The sequence below is a fragment of the Drosophila eugracilis genome, unplaced genomic scaffold, assembly GCF_018153835.1.
Source record: "Drosophila eugracilis isolate 14026-0451.02 unplaced genomic scaffold, ASM1815383v1 contig_1197, whole genome shotgun sequence".
Classification (NCBI taxonomy): domain Eukaryota; kingdom Metazoa; phylum Arthropoda; class Insecta; order Diptera; family Drosophilidae; genus Drosophila; species Drosophila eugracilis.
Genome location: NW_024571981.1, coordinates 4,078,863 through 4,099,264, shown reverse-complemented (window position 1 = coordinate 4,099,264; position 20,402 = coordinate 4,078,863). Strand labels below are relative to the sequence as shown.

The 20,402-nt window shown below is 39.6% G+C and overlaps 4 protein-coding genes across 6 annotated transcripts in view; 3 read left to right on the top strand and 1 right to left on the bottom strand.

The window, feature by feature from the left end:
• The first annotated feature begins 1 nt into the window (after position 1).
• On the top strand, positions 2 to 2,212 carry LOC108105673. Its single transcript, XM_017212372.2, has 4 exons — positions 2 to 1,105; positions 1,264 to 1,427; positions 1,491 to 1,882; positions 1,939 to 2,212. The coding sequence occupies exons 1-4, from the start codon at positions 426 to 428 to the stop codon at positions 2,137 to 2,139; spliced, it is 1,437 nt and encodes a 478-aa protein (XP_017067861.1). The 5' UTR covers positions 2 to 425; the 3' UTR covers positions 2,140 to 2,212.
• Positions 2,213 to 2,348: 136 nt separating this feature from the next.
• On the top strand, positions 2,349 to 3,993 carry LOC108105712. Its single transcript, XM_017212427.2, has 4 exons — positions 2,349 to 3,076; positions 3,138 to 3,298; positions 3,362 to 3,756; positions 3,815 to 3,993. The coding sequence occupies exons 1-4, from the start codon at positions 2,427 to 2,429 to the stop codon at positions 3,911 to 3,913; spliced, it is 1,305 nt and encodes a 434-aa protein (XP_017067916.1). The 5' UTR covers positions 2,349 to 2,426; the 3' UTR covers positions 3,914 to 3,993.
• Positions 3,994 to 4,033: 40 nt separating this feature from the next.
• Positions 4,034 to 8,475, top strand: LOC108105711 (coiled-coil domain-containing protein 170). Of its 2 annotated transcripts, none has more exons than XM_017212425.2 (5): positions 4,034 to 4,588; positions 5,853 to 5,978; positions 6,045 to 6,869; positions 6,928 to 7,797; positions 7,856 to 8,475. In XM_017212425.2, exons 1-5 carry the CDS (start codon positions 4,436 to 4,438, stop codon positions 8,426 to 8,428), a joined length of 2,547 nt encoding a protein of 848 aa, XP_017067914.2. In that variant the 5' UTR covers positions 4,034 to 4,435; the 3' UTR covers positions 8,429 to 8,475. The 2 variants fall into 2 exon arrangements, with proteins under 2 accessions (XP_017067914.2, XP_017067915.2); XM_017212426.2 differs by lacking the exon at positions 4,034 to 4,588 and adding an exon at positions 5,591 to 5,740.
• Positions 8,476 to 13,888: 5,413 nt separating this feature from the next.
• Positions 13,889 to 20,402, bottom strand: part of LOC108105680 — a 40,734-nt gene continuing 34,220 nt past the window's right edge. For both annotated transcript variants that reach the window (XM_017212384.2, XM_017212385.2), the window contains one exon: positions 13,889 to 15,478. In XM_017212384.2, coding sequence (XP_017067873.1) covers positions 14,636 to 15,478 — 843 coding nt within the window. In that variant the 3' untranslated portion in view covers positions 13,889 to 14,635. The remainder of the gene's footprint in view (positions 15,479 to 20,402) is intronic.

Genomic DNA, 20,402 nt, shown 5'->3' with positions numbered 1-20,402 from the left:
ACTTGGGTCCCAGCTGTTTCTTTATTTACATCGGACAACGCGTTTGGTAACATTGGATGGCGGTTGATTTAAAAATGTTTAATAAAGTGCAACTCCGAAAGTTTTTATTAAGAGGTTAAGACTATTCAGACTATTTAACTTATAACTTGATCACAGTTCAGGTCATTTCAAGAATGAAAAAGAAGTCTGAACGGATGTCTGAAAGAAAATATGAAAGGAAATTTGAATGAAAGTCGGAATCGTCACATTCTTAGGGTTATACTATAATGTTATTGATTTTTTTGTAGAACATTTAATTATACCCACTTTAGATGCCACAGCATGCAGGAGATTTTCTGTCTTTATGTATTATGTGACACTCTTAAAAACACAATTCAAATAAAAAACACAAAAAAAAAAGCTAAAAAACAGGCCAAAAAATAAAAATGGCTGCGAAACTTCATATTATATTAGATGAGAGCAAGGACAATCAAGAATGCTCATCCGACTCACTAGAAATAAAGTTTCCATTGCCAGAGCATGTTGATCCGTCGCAATGCCGTGATGAGTTCTTGAAGACTCTCATAGAGGAGCACGAAATCCGTATAAGTAAGATCCATAGATCAACAATTCGGAAGTCTTCGCTGTTAGTAAGACCTGTGGAGATCGAGTATCAGATTGATAAGGGGGCAGAGGCTATGGTCGTGCATCAGCTGGCCAAACAGCGCCAGAGGGGAACCTTAAGAAAGACACTGGAAGAGGTTATGGAAAGCATTAGGTTGCGGTCATACATGTTCACAGAACTGAATCTTGAATGCCAGAAGGCGGCCATTGAGTTCCTCTCGGTTCGCCTACTAAAGCAATTGCGCCTCTTTTCAGGTCCCTGGCCTGGAGACCTGCATGATATTCCTTACCACCTGTTCAGCTGGTCGTTGGATGATTTTTTGATGCGTCTAGATGTTAAGCAGCTCTACCTTGATGTCCTTAATAGGGAGCGAAATGTCGAAGATTTAGATTGCGTGAAGTTTTGCAAAGATTTGCACGAGATCGAACTTCTCATACACGAAATCCGAAACGATTTCCGCAACAATAAAGATATCTGCCAAAGTAGCATGCAAATGTTAAGGTAAGGACTTTTGAGTTTTTTTTGCACAAATAATATTTTGGAAAAATTACCCCACTTCTTCAGTTCAGTTAGAATATGTTGAAAAATGTCTTAACCTGAAGCATTCACTATTAATTATTTTAATGATTTAAAACATAGCCCCTATGTTCTTATTGCAGGAATGCCCAATACATCACAAATGCGCCATGGGTCAAAACCCTTGAAAAAAATATGCAAGATATCAAACACCAAACGGCTCAAGCGCTGTCTTTTAACCGAAGTAGTATATTTATGATGGAAGTTCGCCACACATCGGTTATGTGTGATTTTGACCATGACTCGTGTAAGTGAAGTTATTATAACTCCAAATCTTGTACATCTTAGAAAGGTTATTTTTCATCTTCAGTTTTGGATCCCATTGAGATGCGTTATCAAATAAATTGGTTGAGAAGTTGTACGGATCAGTGTCTGATGCGGATAAATGAACGGGAGAATTCAATGATGAATGAACTGAACGATATGGAGGAAGAAGCGTGGCAGGACGAATCGGTGCAGCACTCCTCAGAGCTCATGTATTCATTACAGTTGGGAGATCTTAGGGAACGAATTAAGGTTTGGCAGGAGCGACAGGAAGTCGATTTGGAGAACGTCGAGGTCATGTGCACAGTATCGAGATTTGCGGTGCAAAAGTTAAAAGACGATCTAAAGTTTTATACGGAACAGAAGGAAATGTATCTACGGCGAATAGACGAAGTAGAAGCTATAATAAACCAGGAAAGAATGATTCGTGAACAAAGGGTAAGTTTCGATATAGAGTCATTCCCATTTTGGAGTCTATGTTACAAATCCTTTAGGAAGCTGCCCTTAATGAGAAACGAATGTCAAATATCCTTGAAAGAGGTTCGGGAGTGAAATCGGGAAAAAAGACTAAAAATATGTCTGATAAGAACTCTAATAAAAAATCCGGGAAGAAACCTGCAAAGAAATCTGCAAGAAAATCTGAACGGAAATCTGAAAGGAAATCTACTAGAAAATCTGAAATCCTGAAATTCTAAAGTGCAATTAATTTAACTTGTATATGTTTGCAATTTGCATTAAATAAATTGATTTGATTAATTTAAATAATAATTGCGCCCAATATGTCATCTTATTTAAAAGCAAAAATTAATTTTAAGACTTATTTTTAAAAAATTGTGTGCATAAACGATCTGAGTTGCTTTTATTTAAAATGTGACACATTTACTAAAATCAAACAAATCAAAGACTTGTTAAATTGTTAAACAATAATCAAAACAAAAACCAAAAAAAAATTAAAAAATAAAAATATTTAAAAAAAATTATAATGGATGAGGATCAAGAAGCAAAATCCGATCCATTTGAGATAAAGTTTCCATTGCCGGAGCACGTCGATCCTTCCCTCTGCCGTGATGAGTTTCTCAAAAACATAAAGGAGGAACACGAACTCCGTGTAAGTATGATGCAGAGATTGACTGTTCGGAAGTCTTCGGCTTCTGCACATTTTGAGGAGACTGAGGTTGAGGAGATTGAAAAGGAGGCAGAGGCTATGGTGGTGCAGGAGCTGGCTAAACAGCGCACTAGAACAACGAGGAAGAAGACAATGGAGGAGGTCAAAGAAAGCATTAGGATGCGATCGAACATGATGGAAGAACTAAATCTCGAATGCCAAAAGGCGGCCATTGAGTTTCTATCTGTTCGCCTTCTTAAGCAATTGCGCCTCTTTTCGAGTCCCTGGCCGGGAAAGCTGGACGAGATTCCCTACAACCTGTTTAGCTGGTCGTTGGATCACTTCTTGGTACGCCTGAACAACAACCAGTTGTACTTAGACGTGATCAATCGAGAGCGGGACACGAAGGATCTCGACTGTCTAAAATTCCGTGCTGATCTGAACGAAATCGAACAAATTATATACGAAATCCGAGGTGACTTTAAAAATGATAAAAACCTTTGCGAAAACAGTATACAACTCTTACGGTAAGTGGTCTTATCCTGTATTTAAGTAAATGCTTACTTTAAACATCCCTTTCTTCATTAGTGATTGCAGGTACACTACGGAAGGTACATGGATTAAGGGCCTACAGGAAAATAATCGGGTTAAGGAAAAACTAATTCACAAAAGTATCATAGAAGATTCCAGCATTTGTATGTTATCTAAGCGTCAAACTAATATTATGGATCGTTTCGAAGACGTTAGCGGTGAGTTTGGAAAACATCACCTAGTCAATAAGAGTATAAATTAACACTATTAATTCTCCTCAGCTATCGATCCGATAGAAGTGCGTTACCAGATCAACTGGGTAAATAGCTGTATGGATCAGAAGTTAATGTTTCTGAATGAACGCGAAGAGATGTTGATGAAGGAGTTGCAGGATGAGGAAGATAAGCTGAGCCTGGATATGGTGGTGCAACGCAACTCGGAGATAGTATACGCCAATGAAGTGAACAAGCTTAGAGAAAGTGCTAAAGAGTGGCAAGAAAAGTTCGATAGAGATCTTGAAACCGCTGAGGTCATGTGCATGATAGCCAGCTTGGCCCTGCAGAAGGTCAAGGACGATCATAAGCTTCACTTGGAGCAAGAGCAAATGTACCGGCAAAGAATAGACGAGGTGAAACAGATCATGGCCGCGGAGGAGAAAATTCGTGAGACAAAAAAGGTTGGCCGTAGAAAGTTTAATATATATATATATTATAACAATCTGCTTATTTTTCTAGATAAAAACAACAACGGCAATAGATGTGGAAGCGGCTGTAAAAGCTATAGAGGCAGTGTATAAGCCGAAAGAACCCAAAAAAAAGTCAGCGAAATTCTAAAGCTCATCAATATTCGACAAAATTTATTTATGTTGGCAACCCAAACAAAATAATCAAAATCCCGTAATGCGTGAACTTAACCCTCAAAGGGTTGTTGCCTTCAAAGTCACTGTCAAAGGATCAGGCAATATAGCGGGAGGGAGGCTATTATTGGGTGGAAGTGGGCGCAAAGTTAAGGCAAACATTTACCATATTCATTATTTTTGGCGGAGACAAATGAAATTACAGGCAAACGATTCCGGAGGTGGTTTCCCCCTTATAGCGATTGCAGTTTAGAAAATCGAATTATATGCAATTCAGTCGCCGTAGTAACCCCCCGGGAACACCCGCTTCCAATAGAGGAACTTATATAGCCTCATGCATAGTTATTTTATGCGCCGTGGCAACGTGAAAGTTGCCGCATAACTTTGCCTATGCTTGTTGCCTGGATGGGTGTATTATTTACGCTTAGAAAATAGAGAGTAGAAATTTTTCAACGCCAGTCGGAGGCGGATCGTGTTTACCCAAATAAAATCCATTGGAATGCCAACAAATCCTCGTCCCACTACAAATGGCAATACTCCAGAGGATTGGCAAATATTTGAGGTTTTATTCGGTGCTGAAAATGAAACTAAAGTCAGTCCGGAAAGGATGACCACAATGTCACCTTTAAGGCAACCAATTGCATCTTACCAGGTAAGCAGTTTGTCTGTCGCTAAGGTATACCAATGTAAAATTAGTCTCGCCAAAATCGTGCGCCAAATTGCCATATAAATATGCAGATATCATATCAGGCTAGATTTATGAGAATTGGCAATTGAATAACGACTTTTGTTCGGTGCTTTTTATGTTTCAAATTTATGTGGTTGTTAGGGGAACTAATGATGTTTTTGTGGGGGGATTTGCATTAAACTCAAAGGGTCTAGGGGATACAGTGGTTTGAATTTGTTAGAAGAAACGTGAGGGGTTAATAAGCTGAGAAGATGTATTTGATGTAATGGGTAGTTTTACTAGATTGTCGGATCAAAAATAACATTCAATTAAAAGCTTAATAAACAAACTACGAATTAATGATCTATACGTTATTTTAGCACTCTACTATAATACACAAAAATTTAAATTAAAAAAAATGTATCCATATCAATTTCCGTAATGCCAAACTCAATTGGCTGCACAATTAACTTGGCCAAAAGCTTATCGAATGTTCAACACATTTTCCTTTCCCATTTGTCTTTCCTCGTACCCCATTCTAAAGTGCAGACAATTGGCCAAAACTTGCACACCTCATTTTCCGTTTCCGGCCAGGTTAAAAATTTCCACCGTGTATCCACCTAGAACCGCCCAGAACCCCATTCCGGTGGCATCCGCATTTGCGTGCGTGAGTCCGATGTGGATATTGCATTTGATACTTCCCCACTTGGCGCCATGTGAATGACCCAAATAATCCAAACAAACTGCAAAGTTTTCCCAATGTGTAAACGTGGCTAAAATGGTGTAACTCTACCCGACTCCTACTCCAAGTCCCCTTGCTCCTGCCCCTGCCATTGAGCTCGTTTTCACTTGGAGCATAAATTTGAGCATTGTGTGATGTTATGTTGAGGTAAATTCCTCGGTGCCATGCATCGGACTCCCCTTAGTTGTTAGGCGGAGGTTGTTAGGTTTCCCGAAAGGAGTTTTTCCCGAACCAAAGCTCAGTTGTGACACGACTTTGACTTGGAACGGTTGGCTTGGTTCTTGGAGTGGTTGCAATAAATATAATTCGTGGCCTAAACAATGCCCAGTGAAAATCATCTGCATCATCATCACTTGGGACATAGTGGTGGTCTGTCTCCGCATCATCATCATTTGGTGGGGATCAGAAATCAATTTATACTATATAAAGTTAAATCATAAATTAAGTGAAATAAAAAAAAACTTCTGAGATAAACACTCAATGAATAGCCTATACTTCTTTTTCCAGCTGGATACATCTTGCGGAAATGCGGGAATTACCGTCACTGAACATCATCATGGACTGGACTTGACCACCACCCTTCGCAGTGAATTGGCTGCATTGTCCTACAAAAAAGAGCGACTTACAGGGGAGGTACAAGATATAAAGATCTGTCTAAAAAAATGATATAATCGATTTTACCTTTCGACGTAATTATAGCTCGCTGAAACCCGTACCGCTTTATGCAGCAAGGAGGCGGATATCGAAAATCTGAGAGCCCAGGCTGCTCGTCAGACTACTCTTATCGGATCCCTCCAAAGTCGCCTGCAAAATGCTGAGAGCAGGGAGCAGTCCGTTCAGGCCAGATGTGATTCCACCATTCAGACGGTTCAACGGGAGAAGAGAAGTTCTGACGAGCGGAACAAGGAACTTATTTGCAAGATACAACATTTGGAAACTCATGTGGCTAGCGAGGAGTCGCAAAAGGAACAGGCCAAGGCTCAACTCCATGATCTCTTGCGACGTCTCAGTATCGGACTGGGAATGGATGTTTGCGATGGCAATCAGAATTCCCATGCTACACCCGAATGCATAATTTCCCGGGCCGAGGAGGTGATGGTAGAACTACAAAGGACCAAAGCCAAAGTCAGTTCCACCTGCGACACCCTGAGCTCCTGTGAAAATGAGTTGCTAAATATGAAATCACTAGCTAATATCGAGAAGCAGCGTCTTACTGCCCAACTCGATGGAGCTGGAAATCATAATCACGAACTTGAAGGGCGATGTCGGCAGTATGAAAGGGATCTTCAAATCCAAAGGGATAGACTTACCGAATCCGAAATTAACGGAGAGAAACTTAAAGAAGAGCTGCGTGGCTTTGAGTCTCGTTGTCATCGCTTGCAGAACAATCTAGACCGGATTCAGGGTGATCGTCTGCAGTTTTTAAGGGGACTAAGTAATCTATTAAATGTCCCAGAACCCTGCGAGACGCTTATTAAGGACAAGCTGAGGGAGACTCTAGCGGAGAATCAGGCCATGCATGCGGTAACAGAAATAAATTATATTTAAAAAATCTCATTTTATATACATTTTTACCCCACAGCAAATGCATTCTCTGCGAGATCAGTTGAGCTCGGAGCATGAAAAACTAAAGGAGACCCAACAGACCACCGAATGTCGCCTGCGTTCCGGAGAGGCGCAGAAATGTGAACTAACTGAGCGTTTAGAGAAGTGTCATGCAGAGATCCATACCCTACGCAAGGATCACATGGGATTGTCGGAATTTTTACAGCGCCTGGCCAATGCGATGAACTGGAGTGAGTGCTCTGCACCTCCTGCCCTTGGTACCGATACCAATCTGATGGCAGAGAATTTGTTGGAAAGAGCCGAGAGACTCACCGCTCATTGCGAGCACGAGGTGTCCCATCATCATCATCATCACAGCCCGGAAAAAGGATGCTGCGATCACGGGCATGGTCATGGCAAACTTCGCAGAGAGAGATCCTGTCATGACATTCCCTTGAAGGAAAGTAGCAGTGTGTACAACCTACAGAGAAGAGTTCGTGTACTCAGAGAGCAAGTACAGCGCAGAGATCTCCATTTGGAACTACTGCGTCGAAAATTGGCCATTATAGAAGATGGAGCGAGGGGAAAGTGCATGTTGCAGGGCGAACGAGATGAGGCTGTTTGTCGTGCCAAAAAGGCAGCCAAGCAGGTAGACAAGTTAAGTGCCCAGCTGGCCGATGCTCGATCTCAGATAGCAGAGGTCAAAGCTCAGCTAGCCGAGGCCGTGGAATATAAGATCACCTCTCTGGAACGGGCCAGAAAGATTGATGAGTTGACTACTCAGATATGTGATCTAGAAGACGAAAAGACCCGGCTACTCTCCCAACTTAATGCCCTAAAGGAGCGCCTAAAATCTTCCTGTGAGTCCAATCAGAATCGAAGGTGTCGCGATGAGGCGCTTATTAACGTAAGTATAAATATAAAGATTACAAATTATTTAAATCTAAATGCCTTGTTAATTTCAGTCCATGCGCGATGATGTGAATCGTTTGAGTTCACAGCTGTCAGATGCCAATCAGCGCCTATCCCATTTGCAATCTTTCCGTACGTCGGTTGCCAGGACATTGCACCTTAGAGATCTTCCGGAGACTGATTTACTGCATCGACTTCAGGCTTTGTGCTCCGCCCATCAGGAGTTTACAATGCTCTCGAAACGCTATGAGACAGCTTCACCAGTTGGAGATCACCCATGCCCTCGTTATGACGATCCCATACCACCATCTGCCCACTGTCGGCCACCAAGGGAGCTTAGTCCTCCGCCAACTTCCTTCCATCATAAGACAACACTCCATTCTGGTAGCAGCCATCACCCACCTTCTGACCATCATCATAGCTCCAACAGTCACGTCCATAATCATCACGGACATGGTCATGGTCATGGATCCCATTCAAGACGTCAACGCAGTAAAAGTCGAGACAAACGTCTCCACGACGAGTGCTTTGACACGGATGTTCATCGATTGCATCACGGTTGCAAGGAGGAGCTGCTGGCCACTGGATCCGAGGATGACTACGACATTAAGAGCAAATATTGTTAGATTATCAAACCTTTTCTATAAATTTATATTTTCCGGGTAACTACAAATAAATACAGTTTCCACATTTGAGAAACAAATTTTCTTTAAATTTTAGAAAATTGAAATTGATAGAAATATAAAAATATTTGAAGTTCAGCTTGGTTATAAAATATCTCTATCATTTTTGTAAGCATTTCAAATCAAATTTTTCTCATAATTTGGACATGTTTTGGCTATCCAACTGCCGTGTTATTTAGTTTCAGGGGGTGGATAGGGATAAGATGGAAAAGATTCCTTTTCATCACAGTCCTTACTAGTGGCACACGTCCAACAGCATTCCGGAAACGGGAGCAAGGTGTCCATAGCTGCGTCGTCCTGGCACCCACTGCTTGGCAATGTGCGGGGACAACTAGAAAATAGGTAATAAATCAGATCCGCTGGGAAGTACAATTTTTATTAGGTAACTCTTACTAGTACACGTAAGTCAGTCCCTCGGCGTTCATGCAAACTGATACTCCACAGGTGTTTGGATCATTCACCTCCTCGCCAGGGTCTAAGGCAAAAATATCATATATCTTCTTTTTCCCCACTCGGACATGGACGGGGTAACACTGACCAGGGTATCCTTAAATATGCCTTTTTTTAATCTGCGTTTTTATACATTTCTTAAGTTTTACTATCATCATGCAGCATTTTTACAAAGATCATGGACTCCACATTAAACTCTAAAATTAAAGAGACGGCACAAAATATTATAAACTTCATTGCAGCGCATTTGAAGGCAAACTGATGGAAGTTCCATTGGAAAATATCATAAATAAAACAGCATTTGAAATTGATATCAATAAGAATAAATAACGTTTACCATTTCAGTTTACCGTAAACTATTTTTTTTAGCTATTTTTGTGTAAAACAGTGCCAGCACTATCTACATGTGTGTAATTGAAGTTTCCGAAATAAGCCGTAAGAGCGCTGCTAACGAATAGTTCGAGGAATGACCGTTAAATAATGAAGATTTTTGTGGCGTGACATTTAATTTGAAATTTACATTTTTGTACATCTTAATTAAGACGATTTTGGTCATTTTAAGTATTATAAAAAGTGTCCACTCATTAAAAACAACGACTTTGTTGCCCGAAAACACATTTGGACGGTCGCTCACCTGCTGGTCACATATAACCCGTCCATTGTAGACGGTTGCCTTGGTTGATTGACTCCCCTGGCCATTATTTGCAGTGCCACCAGTTCCACCACCCCGGACCATCAACTATGGAATTATGCAAATAGGAAAAGTGTCAAACTCATTGTACCGCAGGCCTGTCGCATCATGGATGCCTGTCAAATAAATCAAAATTGACTACGTTCAACCTGTTTTTGCAACCAAGTTCAGGCCCAGAGCAAACGGTGGCGCCTGGAAATGTGCAATTAATCAAAAGTTCAGTAAACGCTTTTAATACGAATCCATGGCAATCCCACTGAAGAGTCAACGCCAATCAAGATGCATATTTTTGCATGTTCGAAATTACACAACACGTGAGTTGTAAGTAGTGCCCCATCATTTGCCGCACAGACTCACCACAGACGACACCCAGAGCAATGAACTTGGACCGTCGAGATCGCCTCGCTTGACTTCTCCTGGTTTTTTCGTAGACATGAGGGAATAATCTCGACTGCACTTAGAACATAAACATTGAGGAAAACTACCCTATATTTTTTTTGTAAACAAAATTATTGAGTAAAGATGAATTTTAATAAGTTCTGGTTTTTTGCCCCCAAATATTAATAATAATAATAATAACTAATCGCCACTATTATTCATAAGCGCTTATTAATTCTTCAAAAATGTATTAATTTAATAATCGCCTTTGTTACTCATAAATATCAAAGTTCTTAAAATAAAATAAAAAAAATATAAGCTTAAGTTTTAATGACAGACTTGATGGCTTTCATCTTTTTTTCAAAGTGGAATTAGTTAATAAAGAAGTATTATATTTATTCTAGACGTAAGGACTAATTTTTCTGTCTGTAAAGAAGGCAAACATAACCAGAAAACATGTTTGCGAGGGGGGTTGAGCGGGTGGTGCCGATTGCCACATATGTGCCTGTAGCCTCTGCCTCTTATTTTCTGGCTGATCTTGCCACATGAGCCGGGAGTATAAGTTGCTAACAGCGGGGAGCGCATTTCGTTTCGTTTTGCAATTGAGTTCCTTCTTCACCAACAGGTTTAACTCTTTGATCTGCTTCCTCTTCTGCCCGTCTCCATATCTCTTGGCGACTTTTGATCTTTTAGCTTCGAGAAGGTGGCGGCGAAGTTGGAGCAGGAGGAGTTGCACAGTGCAGGAGATGCGGCCATTAGAGTCGCAGTCATTCAGGTGTGGTATAAGCCGCAAGAGAAGCCAGACATTAAATGGGGTACAAGAAGACGGAGACTAGCCCATAATTAATATCGTTGAGAATTTGATTTAACACTCTACGTTCTTAACAAATTGACCGTGTGTCAGGGAGTTAATAGTGTTATTGGAAGAGGTATTCAATGGAATATACTAATCAACTTTCTACTATGTTGTGTATGTCCAATATTTAATATTTTAGTTTAAAACATACATTCATAAATATTTACAGAAATTGATCAAAATCGGTTAGCACTTAAAAATCTCCTCTCAAAGTTTAAACCCACCAATTAACGGACCCTTCAACTTTTCATCCGACTAATCCACTTCAGTTATTTCGGAAAATTGCAAATCCAATTCAGCTAAATCAACAGCAAATAAAAGTACTGAAATATTGATGAAAAACGTGGATTAAAATTGTATGCAATTCAAATTAAATTGGCACTTTGTACGTGAACAATTTTTTCATCTCTATGTCACGGAGCTCAAATTCAAAAAGGGTCAAATAGTGGTTGGGGTCTTTTTAGCCCACAGGAAAATCCCATTTGAAATTCGTTGCTAGCCAAAAACTAGGACACAAAACTATGGAAATGCGGACAAGTTTAAGTCCGCAAAGCCAAATGCGATGCGTGTAGTGCAGGGTCCAAAATAAATATATACTCGGTACAAAGGTTGAATGGGTGGAATAAAGGCGGGCGGGAAGGTCACAAGTGCCTTTGGTGTCACATCAAATTGTTTACAAATACAGAACACGCGTTGAAAAGCTGCCATAAAGAATGGCAGCGAGGAAAGTGAAGAAATGGATCTAAAAACCTCTGGCAACGCCTTACCTTGAAGCCAGGCATCTCCTTTTCTTTTGGGATTTAATGGTTTTTTTCTGAGCACAAAAGAGTCAGTAGCAACATCATCAGCATCATCATCATCATCATCATCTGGTGGGTGCCTGACTGGCATCTGAGATGATTTTAATGCTGTTGATTGTAGGTTTCCATTGACATTTTTTTCCAACTTACCATCAACCGGCTTGTAGTTTGTCGAGATTTGTTAAAGCCACAAGCTTCCGCTTATTGTTTGTTGGTAACAATTAAGCGGCACTTTTGCTAAAGTCAACTAAAATAATCAAAATGTTTGCGGCTCACCCATGCACCCACAATCAAATAGAAATACGAGCTTTTACACTTACAAAAATGAAATGTTTAAAAAGTCTAACCAAATTTCAAACTTAACATACAAATGGCTTTAATGGTTTAAGATTTCATTACAATACTTTTGTTAGTAGCAACTTAAAGATAAATAATTAAAACAATACATAGAACATTGTATCAAATATTTATTTCTTCCTCTGCATTTTTGTGTGGGGGTAATCTCCATTTCGAAACCGAAAGCAAATGCAATTTTTGAATTTTTCCACAGAGTTGTGAGTTGAGTTAGGAATGGCTTTGTCCATGAATTTGCATGTTTTGGCAGGGATCAGTTCTCGGTATATGGGGGAATGGCAGCTACGGAATCATGGGGATTGCTTTGCCATTAGTCCGGTTGCTCCGATTGCGGACAATGGCAATACAAGTCTTTGGCCCCATCAAAAATGCAACCAGTGAATTGGCTATTACACACACATCGACCAATACAAATTCGAATGCCAAACTAAATTTTTGCCGGCTTTGCATGTTTTTGATTAAAACGCTTTGGTTTGTATTTTTGAATGGATTTTGGAGGATTCGGATAGGTTCCGAGGGCATGATTGGGATAAACACAGAGTGGGAAGAATACTCTTGAATGACAAGCCAAATCGATTTAATTTTAGAGCCTCAAGATATTTACTGATTTGTGAGTTTTGGTTTCTGAAAATGAGTTATTTAAATGCAAGCACGTACTTTGTACTTACCAAAATCAAAATCTTGCCTCTCATATTGTATTATATTTTTCCTTGGAAATTTGACCCATAAAGACAGTTGATTTAGCGACTTGGCTCCCACTTCATCCACACCCACTTATTTATTGTTTAACCCATTTCCCCGCTTTTGTTGCAATTCCCTTGCATTGTTCGCACTTAATCAAGGTCGGCAGTTAATTAGACTTTCTGCTGTGGGAATCCCAGTGTCGCCTGGCAGCGAAACAATTGCGTTTCCATTGCATCAGCAAGATGGATGCCCAGCTATTTGAGCCACTTGGGAGTCAGAGCTGTTGGCCAAGTCGGCATAACTGAACACATTATTCAACGCGGCAAACAAAAATTGTAGCTATTTTAATTGTCCAACATGAAATAATAAATGCTCACCATAATGGCATTAATAATGGCGATGCACACATAAAACAATAAAACGAAAAAGCGACCATAAAATGCAAGCCAGGCCGCAGAAAGAGATTGTCTCTTGACTGCCACTCAATGTGTCTTAATTAGCATAAATATGCAGCGTGGTTGTGCAATTGGCCAAAAGCGGAGCTGAAGTGGCAAGTTGAGAGCCACCCGAGTGCACCGCAACATCATTTATGGCTGCCATCGGTCAATCAGAATCAGAATCAGCTCCCGTTTCGGTCCAGCTCCCTGACATCCAGAATCCATATATGCATATTCGTATATATATATCTATATATCCCCTGGACGCATTATTATGCGGGCTCACTTTGCCAGTAGTAATGGCTTTAATTGTTATTGTAATTGGCAGTGCAGTCAGTCAATGGTAAGTAATTGAGTCATGGGGGTAAATGATTGAAGTTTGATATGCTAGATTATGTCATTGAATTTTGAGGGGTTACGAAAGAGCTTGTGGAAATTGATCTCATTTAATGGCGGTTGTATAAGCACCAAGACTTATTTATAATAAAATGTTTAACGTGTTGCTTGTTATCGAAATGAAACTAGGATATCGTTTAAAAACACTCATCGAAACTTAATTGATCTGTTAATCTGCTCTTTGCATATCCAACCTTAATACATTTTAGTTTTGTAATTAAATTAATTCAACGTCCGCACACAAACAGACACCGACCCCAATCTGATTATTTATATAATTATTTTAAAGTGAAACCTAATTAAGCGATTTGGATTACGTTTAATACCTATCAATAAACAATTAATTCGACATTTTATTTTTGTTTTTTTCTGTCAGCTTTATTTGATTCTCGCGATTGTTTTGCACAGGCAAAATATGAAGTTCAGAGATATACAGACAAGTGGCTATGATGTAATGCTTAGAGCTACATATAATATATAGATAGGTTTAATATAGCATATATATTCATGTATATAATATGATACATAGATTTCAAAAACAGTTTTTGTTTCGTCTTGTCTGGGCTTAGTCATTAATCCGATTAGAAAACAAGCTTTATAGGTATCAAAAATTATTCGCAGAGCCTGCAAATGTGGACATACAGATTACTCGATAGATATCAGGACTATATGGTACGAATATATAATTATGCATTACGGGTATATGTTTCTATGCGTGATATTAGAAAAGGTTTTACAAAAAACTCGCTTATTGACAAGCGTTAATCGTTAAATATGTTATTAGAGCTTGAGAAAATGTCTCATTTTATTTACTATTTTTTCTGTTTCTTTAAAAAATGTTATTTATCAAATTTTTTCTTTTAGTTACCTCTTCTAAATTAAAGACGCCTAAATCGTATCACAGATAAATGTGTTGGCCGAGTTCGGTACTCGGATCACACATTGGCATAACTTAGGGCTATAACAAATGTATCTATAACTAGGCGTACTAACTAAGGGGTTTTTTTTGCTGGATGTTTTTGTTGTGGGGTTTTTAGATTTGAGGCAGGCTCAGTTCTGCCACCAAAGGGCGCTCGTGTTCCAGATCCACGCGCCCGACCCTACTCAACGATGCTGCTGGGGATTCGGGGGACCGAAGGCCTGCATGCTGTAGTATCGCTCACTGTCCTCCTTCACCACACTGGTCACATGATGGAACTGGCACGGATGGGAAATCTGTGACTTCGGTGGCAACGGAGCCGGCTTAACGCGCTTCTGTTTCTTCTGCTTTCGGGTTCCGGGAACGGTCAGTGCCTCATTCTCCGGATTGCTAACCAAACGCTCCACATGCTGCCACAATTCACGGGCTGCATCTGTGGAATCGAAGCTGAAGCCAATCATCTGCTGATGATTGCTCGACCGGCACATGGTGTGAAACGATGGACCCGCAATCCGATAGTTCGATAGGTTATCAATCCGATCTGACCATAGGGCAAAGCAGGAACCCCTCTCCGCCAGTACCAGAGTAACTCTGGGTATAGCTCTGGCCTTCGAGTTGCCCTTATCGTGGAGTATCACTGGTATGCCAGTGAATACCAAACGCCAATCTCCATCGTTTCCGGTTCCCTCATAGAGATTAGCCAAGGCCCCACTGACAAAAATCTCCGTGCCCAATCCTCCAAAGAAGCTCTCCACCTGACTGCGCTCGTAGTCCGAAAGATTTGTGTTGCTTGTGGTGTCTGTGCTGATAGTGTCCGCATCGATATCCGAGGCATTGTATAGCGATGTGGTTCCATGGGCACTGCTCCTCTGTGCTGACGAATGGGAATGGGCTGACCAATCTGGGTGTAGGATCAACTCATCACGTGGTTCCGAAGAGGAGCCTGTGCCCTCACTGGATTCCGATGGTGGCGCCGAATCGCTAACGGAGCCCAAACGGCGACGTGTCTGCTGCATTTGATGCGACATCTGAAAAAAAGAGAAGAGCAGAGGGAGAGTGCTAAATTAGATTTCTGTGGCAAAAGCTTTTCGGCTGCGGTTTCGCTTCAAGTGGAGTTAATGCAATTCTCTTTTTCCATTTTCCGGCACCTCAAAAACGTTGGCAACCGAAAATAAAAACAACTGGCCTTTAAGTAAAACATACGACTATCAGATACCTGGTAATTGATTAAGTAGTTATCAATGTTTTTCTATAGGCTGAATAATTCGATAATCCTAAACCATATTTACTCATTGAATATTAAACAAACACAAGCTCTAAGCCCATAATATGAATATCCAAATGAAAACACAACTACAATATACCCTTGAACATCATAGATACCGAGGTATAGAATTTCCCAGTCCGAACACGAGTTTCAGTTTCGGATTCCCTTGCTCTCTAATTTGTTATTTACTTTGTTGCCCTGCTGCAATTGCTGCCAAGTAAAAACAGCCAAAAAAGTAAAATATATATATACATTTCCATTGTGGTCGCTCTGCTGGAAATTAAAAACAATCAATTTCCGCTCCAGAAACTCAAATCGTAAACAAACAATATAATTCGCATATTTATGCTCAATGAACAATTTGCCAAAATTTATTTACTAAGCAAATTCGAAAATGATTAAATACAAATTGACAATGTGAGTAATTGCTCGTTCAATTTTAATCGGTTGAAGTTAAGTGAATATTTATTGTTGAAAAATGTTAGGATGACTTCATTTCGGTTTTTGGATATTAATTACTCATGATTTTTGTGTGTTTGACAAGCTTTTACTAGTATTTTTTGCCACATTTCTAATAAATTTATTTGATATTTTTGAGAGCTTACATTTTCCGCTAGTTTTCTACATTGACAGGCTAATTTAAATTGTAAACAAACTGAACTGAATGAAAAATCTCAAAAACCAATTAGGATTCCTGCACAGTATGAGATATTTGCATGGCCTCGTGAAAAAATCTACATATCAAAGAGCTCACGTCCTATGCAAATACCTTTAAAAAGTTGTAACCAAAAACTACGTGTACTTACAGGCAAACAAATTCAGAGGCAAAGCGCATAACTAATGAATATGTAGTGTTCAAATTTCGTTAGCTTCTCTAACTCAAATACCAGAAAAGTTAGCCAAGGCACGTGGACATTGGCACGTTTTAATTAGCGCCGCAAATTGCAGGTCACGGCGTAATTAAATTATTTAAATTGCTAATTTTCCAAAAGAAGAGAAAAAAAACAGAGATGATGGCAGTGAAAACTGTACAGCAAGTGCTAAAAAGGCAAAGTGCTAAACACTTGAACGTGTTTTAAAGTTGTTGTCACTGCGACAACGACGGCGACTCCAATAAATAATAATCAACAAAAATTTGAGCAGGGCGAAGTCCTCTAACATCTGAGCAAGGGGAATAGGAAATTTGTTCAGGACACGCAGGAAGTTGCTGTGGCAATGTATCGCGCATCCTGAACTTAGCTTCTTTGGCACACTTTCAGGCCAACTTCTGCCATAGAGCCAAAAACTTTCCACAGGCAACTTTATTTGTTTGGCGTTGTCCAGGAACTGTTTTCGGGAAAAGGAAGGAAAGAAAGAAAAGGAGGAGTGGCATTGCAACATTAACACGGTTATCTATAATTTACACGCACAGGGGGAACAGCGGAGCCTCCTTAACAGCGGTGATTTCTGGCTGCCTGATGCACATTTATTGTGCTATTACTTTTGTGGCCCGTGGATGTCCCCTGCCCATGCCCATGCCCCTGCCAATCCCAAAAGGCAAACGACTTTCCTCCCTTGAGTATTTTTTTACGTGTCCTGGCTTGGCGGCCAAAAAAAGTTTTCAGCTACAGTCGCGGTGGAAATAATAGGAAAGTTTGGTAGAAAGTATTAGAAAACCTTGAAAGAAGGTTGACTACATTTTTCCTCCTTTTATTACTATCAAAAATATTTATTAATATTTTAGTATGTTTGATTTTTATTTATTTATTTGGTATTTTTGCATAGCTTTAGGTTCTATTACTTGGCCTCTTGCTGTACGCTAACTTTTATATATCTTACAGCAAAAGATTAATTGCCCCACTTCCCCAGCTCCCTGAACTTGGCAAATATATTTAGTGCCGAGATTTATGTAGCTTCATTACGACCACCCATCACCGTCCCTGTGTAACAACCCCATAAGAAATCTCACACCCCCTAGATAGCAGAGTGGGCTTTTAGTCTATGTTTATCGAAAATTTTGGTCAAACAATTAAAAATATTGTCCCTCTTTCGGTATATTTTTTGGTCTCTGTGGGGGCCACTTTTTATTGTTGTCATGGCAGCCGTCTGCCAAATGAATATTTAATGTCACCCCCAAACTTACATTGCCACCACCCATTCTCAAATGGCCTTCGGAATATCGAACGGCTAACGGCGAACGGCAAGTTCAATGTCAAGTTTTTCTCGTACCATGCGGCGTATGCGTAATTTTAGTTCTGCATGTTTGCCATGAGTTCGGCTTTTATTTATGGCCTCGTGTGTATTTTTTGAGCTAATAATCAGGGAAAATCAACAGAGGCAAAAAAGGAGATTGCAGAGACCAATAAAACAAGCTAAAGGCTTGCTGTTATTTATGGCAATTATATTTAGCCATAAAAATTTGTCAATTAATTGGAATTTGTGGTGCTGGTTGAGTTGATATTGTCAACATGGGATGAAGAAAATTCAGTTAAATATTGATGTAGAAGAAAATGAGTGAAATGTAGGTTAAATTTAAAAAGAAAGTGAAAGAATAAATTTAAATGTTTTTAAACTGAAATTCAGTTAAAACATAAAAGACCAAAAATCATTTGCAGGTCAAGCAAGCGCCTCCCCGGGGCATTTTTTTGGGTAAAACACGTCTGAAGAACTGTCACAAAATTTCATATTTCACTTTATTTGTGGCAGTTGACAAATGTTTGAAATTGACAGCCGTAGGAAATAAAATGAAATAAATTGGAAGGTGGGTGGGGGAAAGCTTGGACAAGATTTGTATGGCTAAAAATTTAATTTTAAATGCGACAATAAACGCCTACAGGGAGAAAATTTTAAAATTACTAGTTATTATTAAGTTTTGGAATTAAGAAACCGCAACGAACTCTAATGGTTAGACTTGGCTAAGTAAATGTCATATCTTAACCCCATAAACTCATTTTGTGAATGAGTGATTGAAAATTATGGGGAAAAGCAAGAAGAAAATCAACTTCCAGTTAGTAAATGTCAACATTTTTCTCTGTTTGCCACAGAAGGCTGGAAAACCCCACGTCTTTTCATCGTGGGACAGGTCAGTGAAAACGTTGGACATGTCAAAAGAGGCGGAGAGAAATCAAACAAATTGCTGTGGATGTACTACAATTGAAACCGTTAGCTTGGGGGTGTAGTGGGCGTGGCCCCCTAACAATGCTCAGATGGAACAAAAAAAAAAGAAAGAAAAGAGCAACAGATACAGGTTGGTTGACTTTGAGGCCTTTATGTTAATTTCTGATTCATTTCCAGTTTGTTTTTCCACCAGATCTGCGCTTTATGGAAACTCACTGAAGTGCATCAGCGCAGGAGTGGCAAGAGCGTAAGAGCAAACGTGCTGTGATTTAATTTTTCTGTGACGGTCGGCGGGCAAACAAAATAATTTAACATATGGGGGCAGCGCGCAGCTGGAAAATGGGGGGAAAAAATTCAATTAAAATGCACAAAGCCTCTCGTCTCGCCTGACCTCTCGCTTGGCCTGCTCCTTTCCTTGCCTTTCCTTCCTTCCTTTCCTTTCCCCGAGGACAAGCAATTATCGTTGTTGCTGCTCACGTATGTGGATCAAAAAATGCTTCAAGTTAAATTGAATTTGTTATTAAAACCCAATTTTACATGACGCATTTTGATGGCGTACTACACACATCATCCTCTAGCCACAAACTTCAATTTCAAATGCAGACACAGGAGATAAGTTGACGTTGCCGCAGATCGCGAAATTCCTTTCATTTTCCACCATCTCTTCCTCTAACACATGACAAGCTGGGAAATTTTCATAACAACAACCGAATATTTTTTCGCATAAACATGCAAATTTCGCACTCAAAGCCAGAACTTATCCACCTCCCACCACCACCCCAGTTGCACTCATCACGGCAATGAGTAATTTGCATGTAAATATATATCTACACTCGTTTATATAGTATTTTTCCTGTTTGCTTTTTAGCATTTGTTCATGAACTTCGCAGTTGACGAGAACAACAAACTGTCATACAAAGCTTTGCCATTGTTCAAGGAAATTTTCGCAAAAACGATAGAGGAAGGGCGGTGAAAGGAAGCTCCAGACTATTGCCTGTCAAGTGACTGACTAACAAGTTTCGTTTACGTCCCATCTGCACTTTGAAAAAAATCATTTAAATGATATAATATTATTAAAAAAATATTTCATGTAGATATAAAATAAGAAAATACTATTTTTAGAATATATATCTACTGACTAACTAAATCATAAGACTTATATATGAGTAATCTAGTGGGACTTCCAAAAACATATAAACAGATCATATAGAGTCTTTTGCAAAAGCCAAGCTTCATTATAGGAACCATTTTCTTATTTTTAAAATATTTCACCCACATTTCTCTACATGCATTACGTTTCTCACTCAAATTTCATTGCGCTCTGGGGGCCATGTTTTGATTTATGACCAAATTGAAACGACTAACAAAATATTTACGTCATAATTCTGTGGAAAAACGCACAGCTATACCGTTGTATTTAGGTAAAGAAAAATATACACGGGCATATTTCAACCGAGTCGTGGAATAATTAGATTTTATATGTGGGAAAACGAACAGCACATGAAAGTGAATCGACACGTGTCTCTGTCGACAATAATGCAAAACAAACGCTTTATGACTTAATGTAAAACAAATGCTCCATGACTACA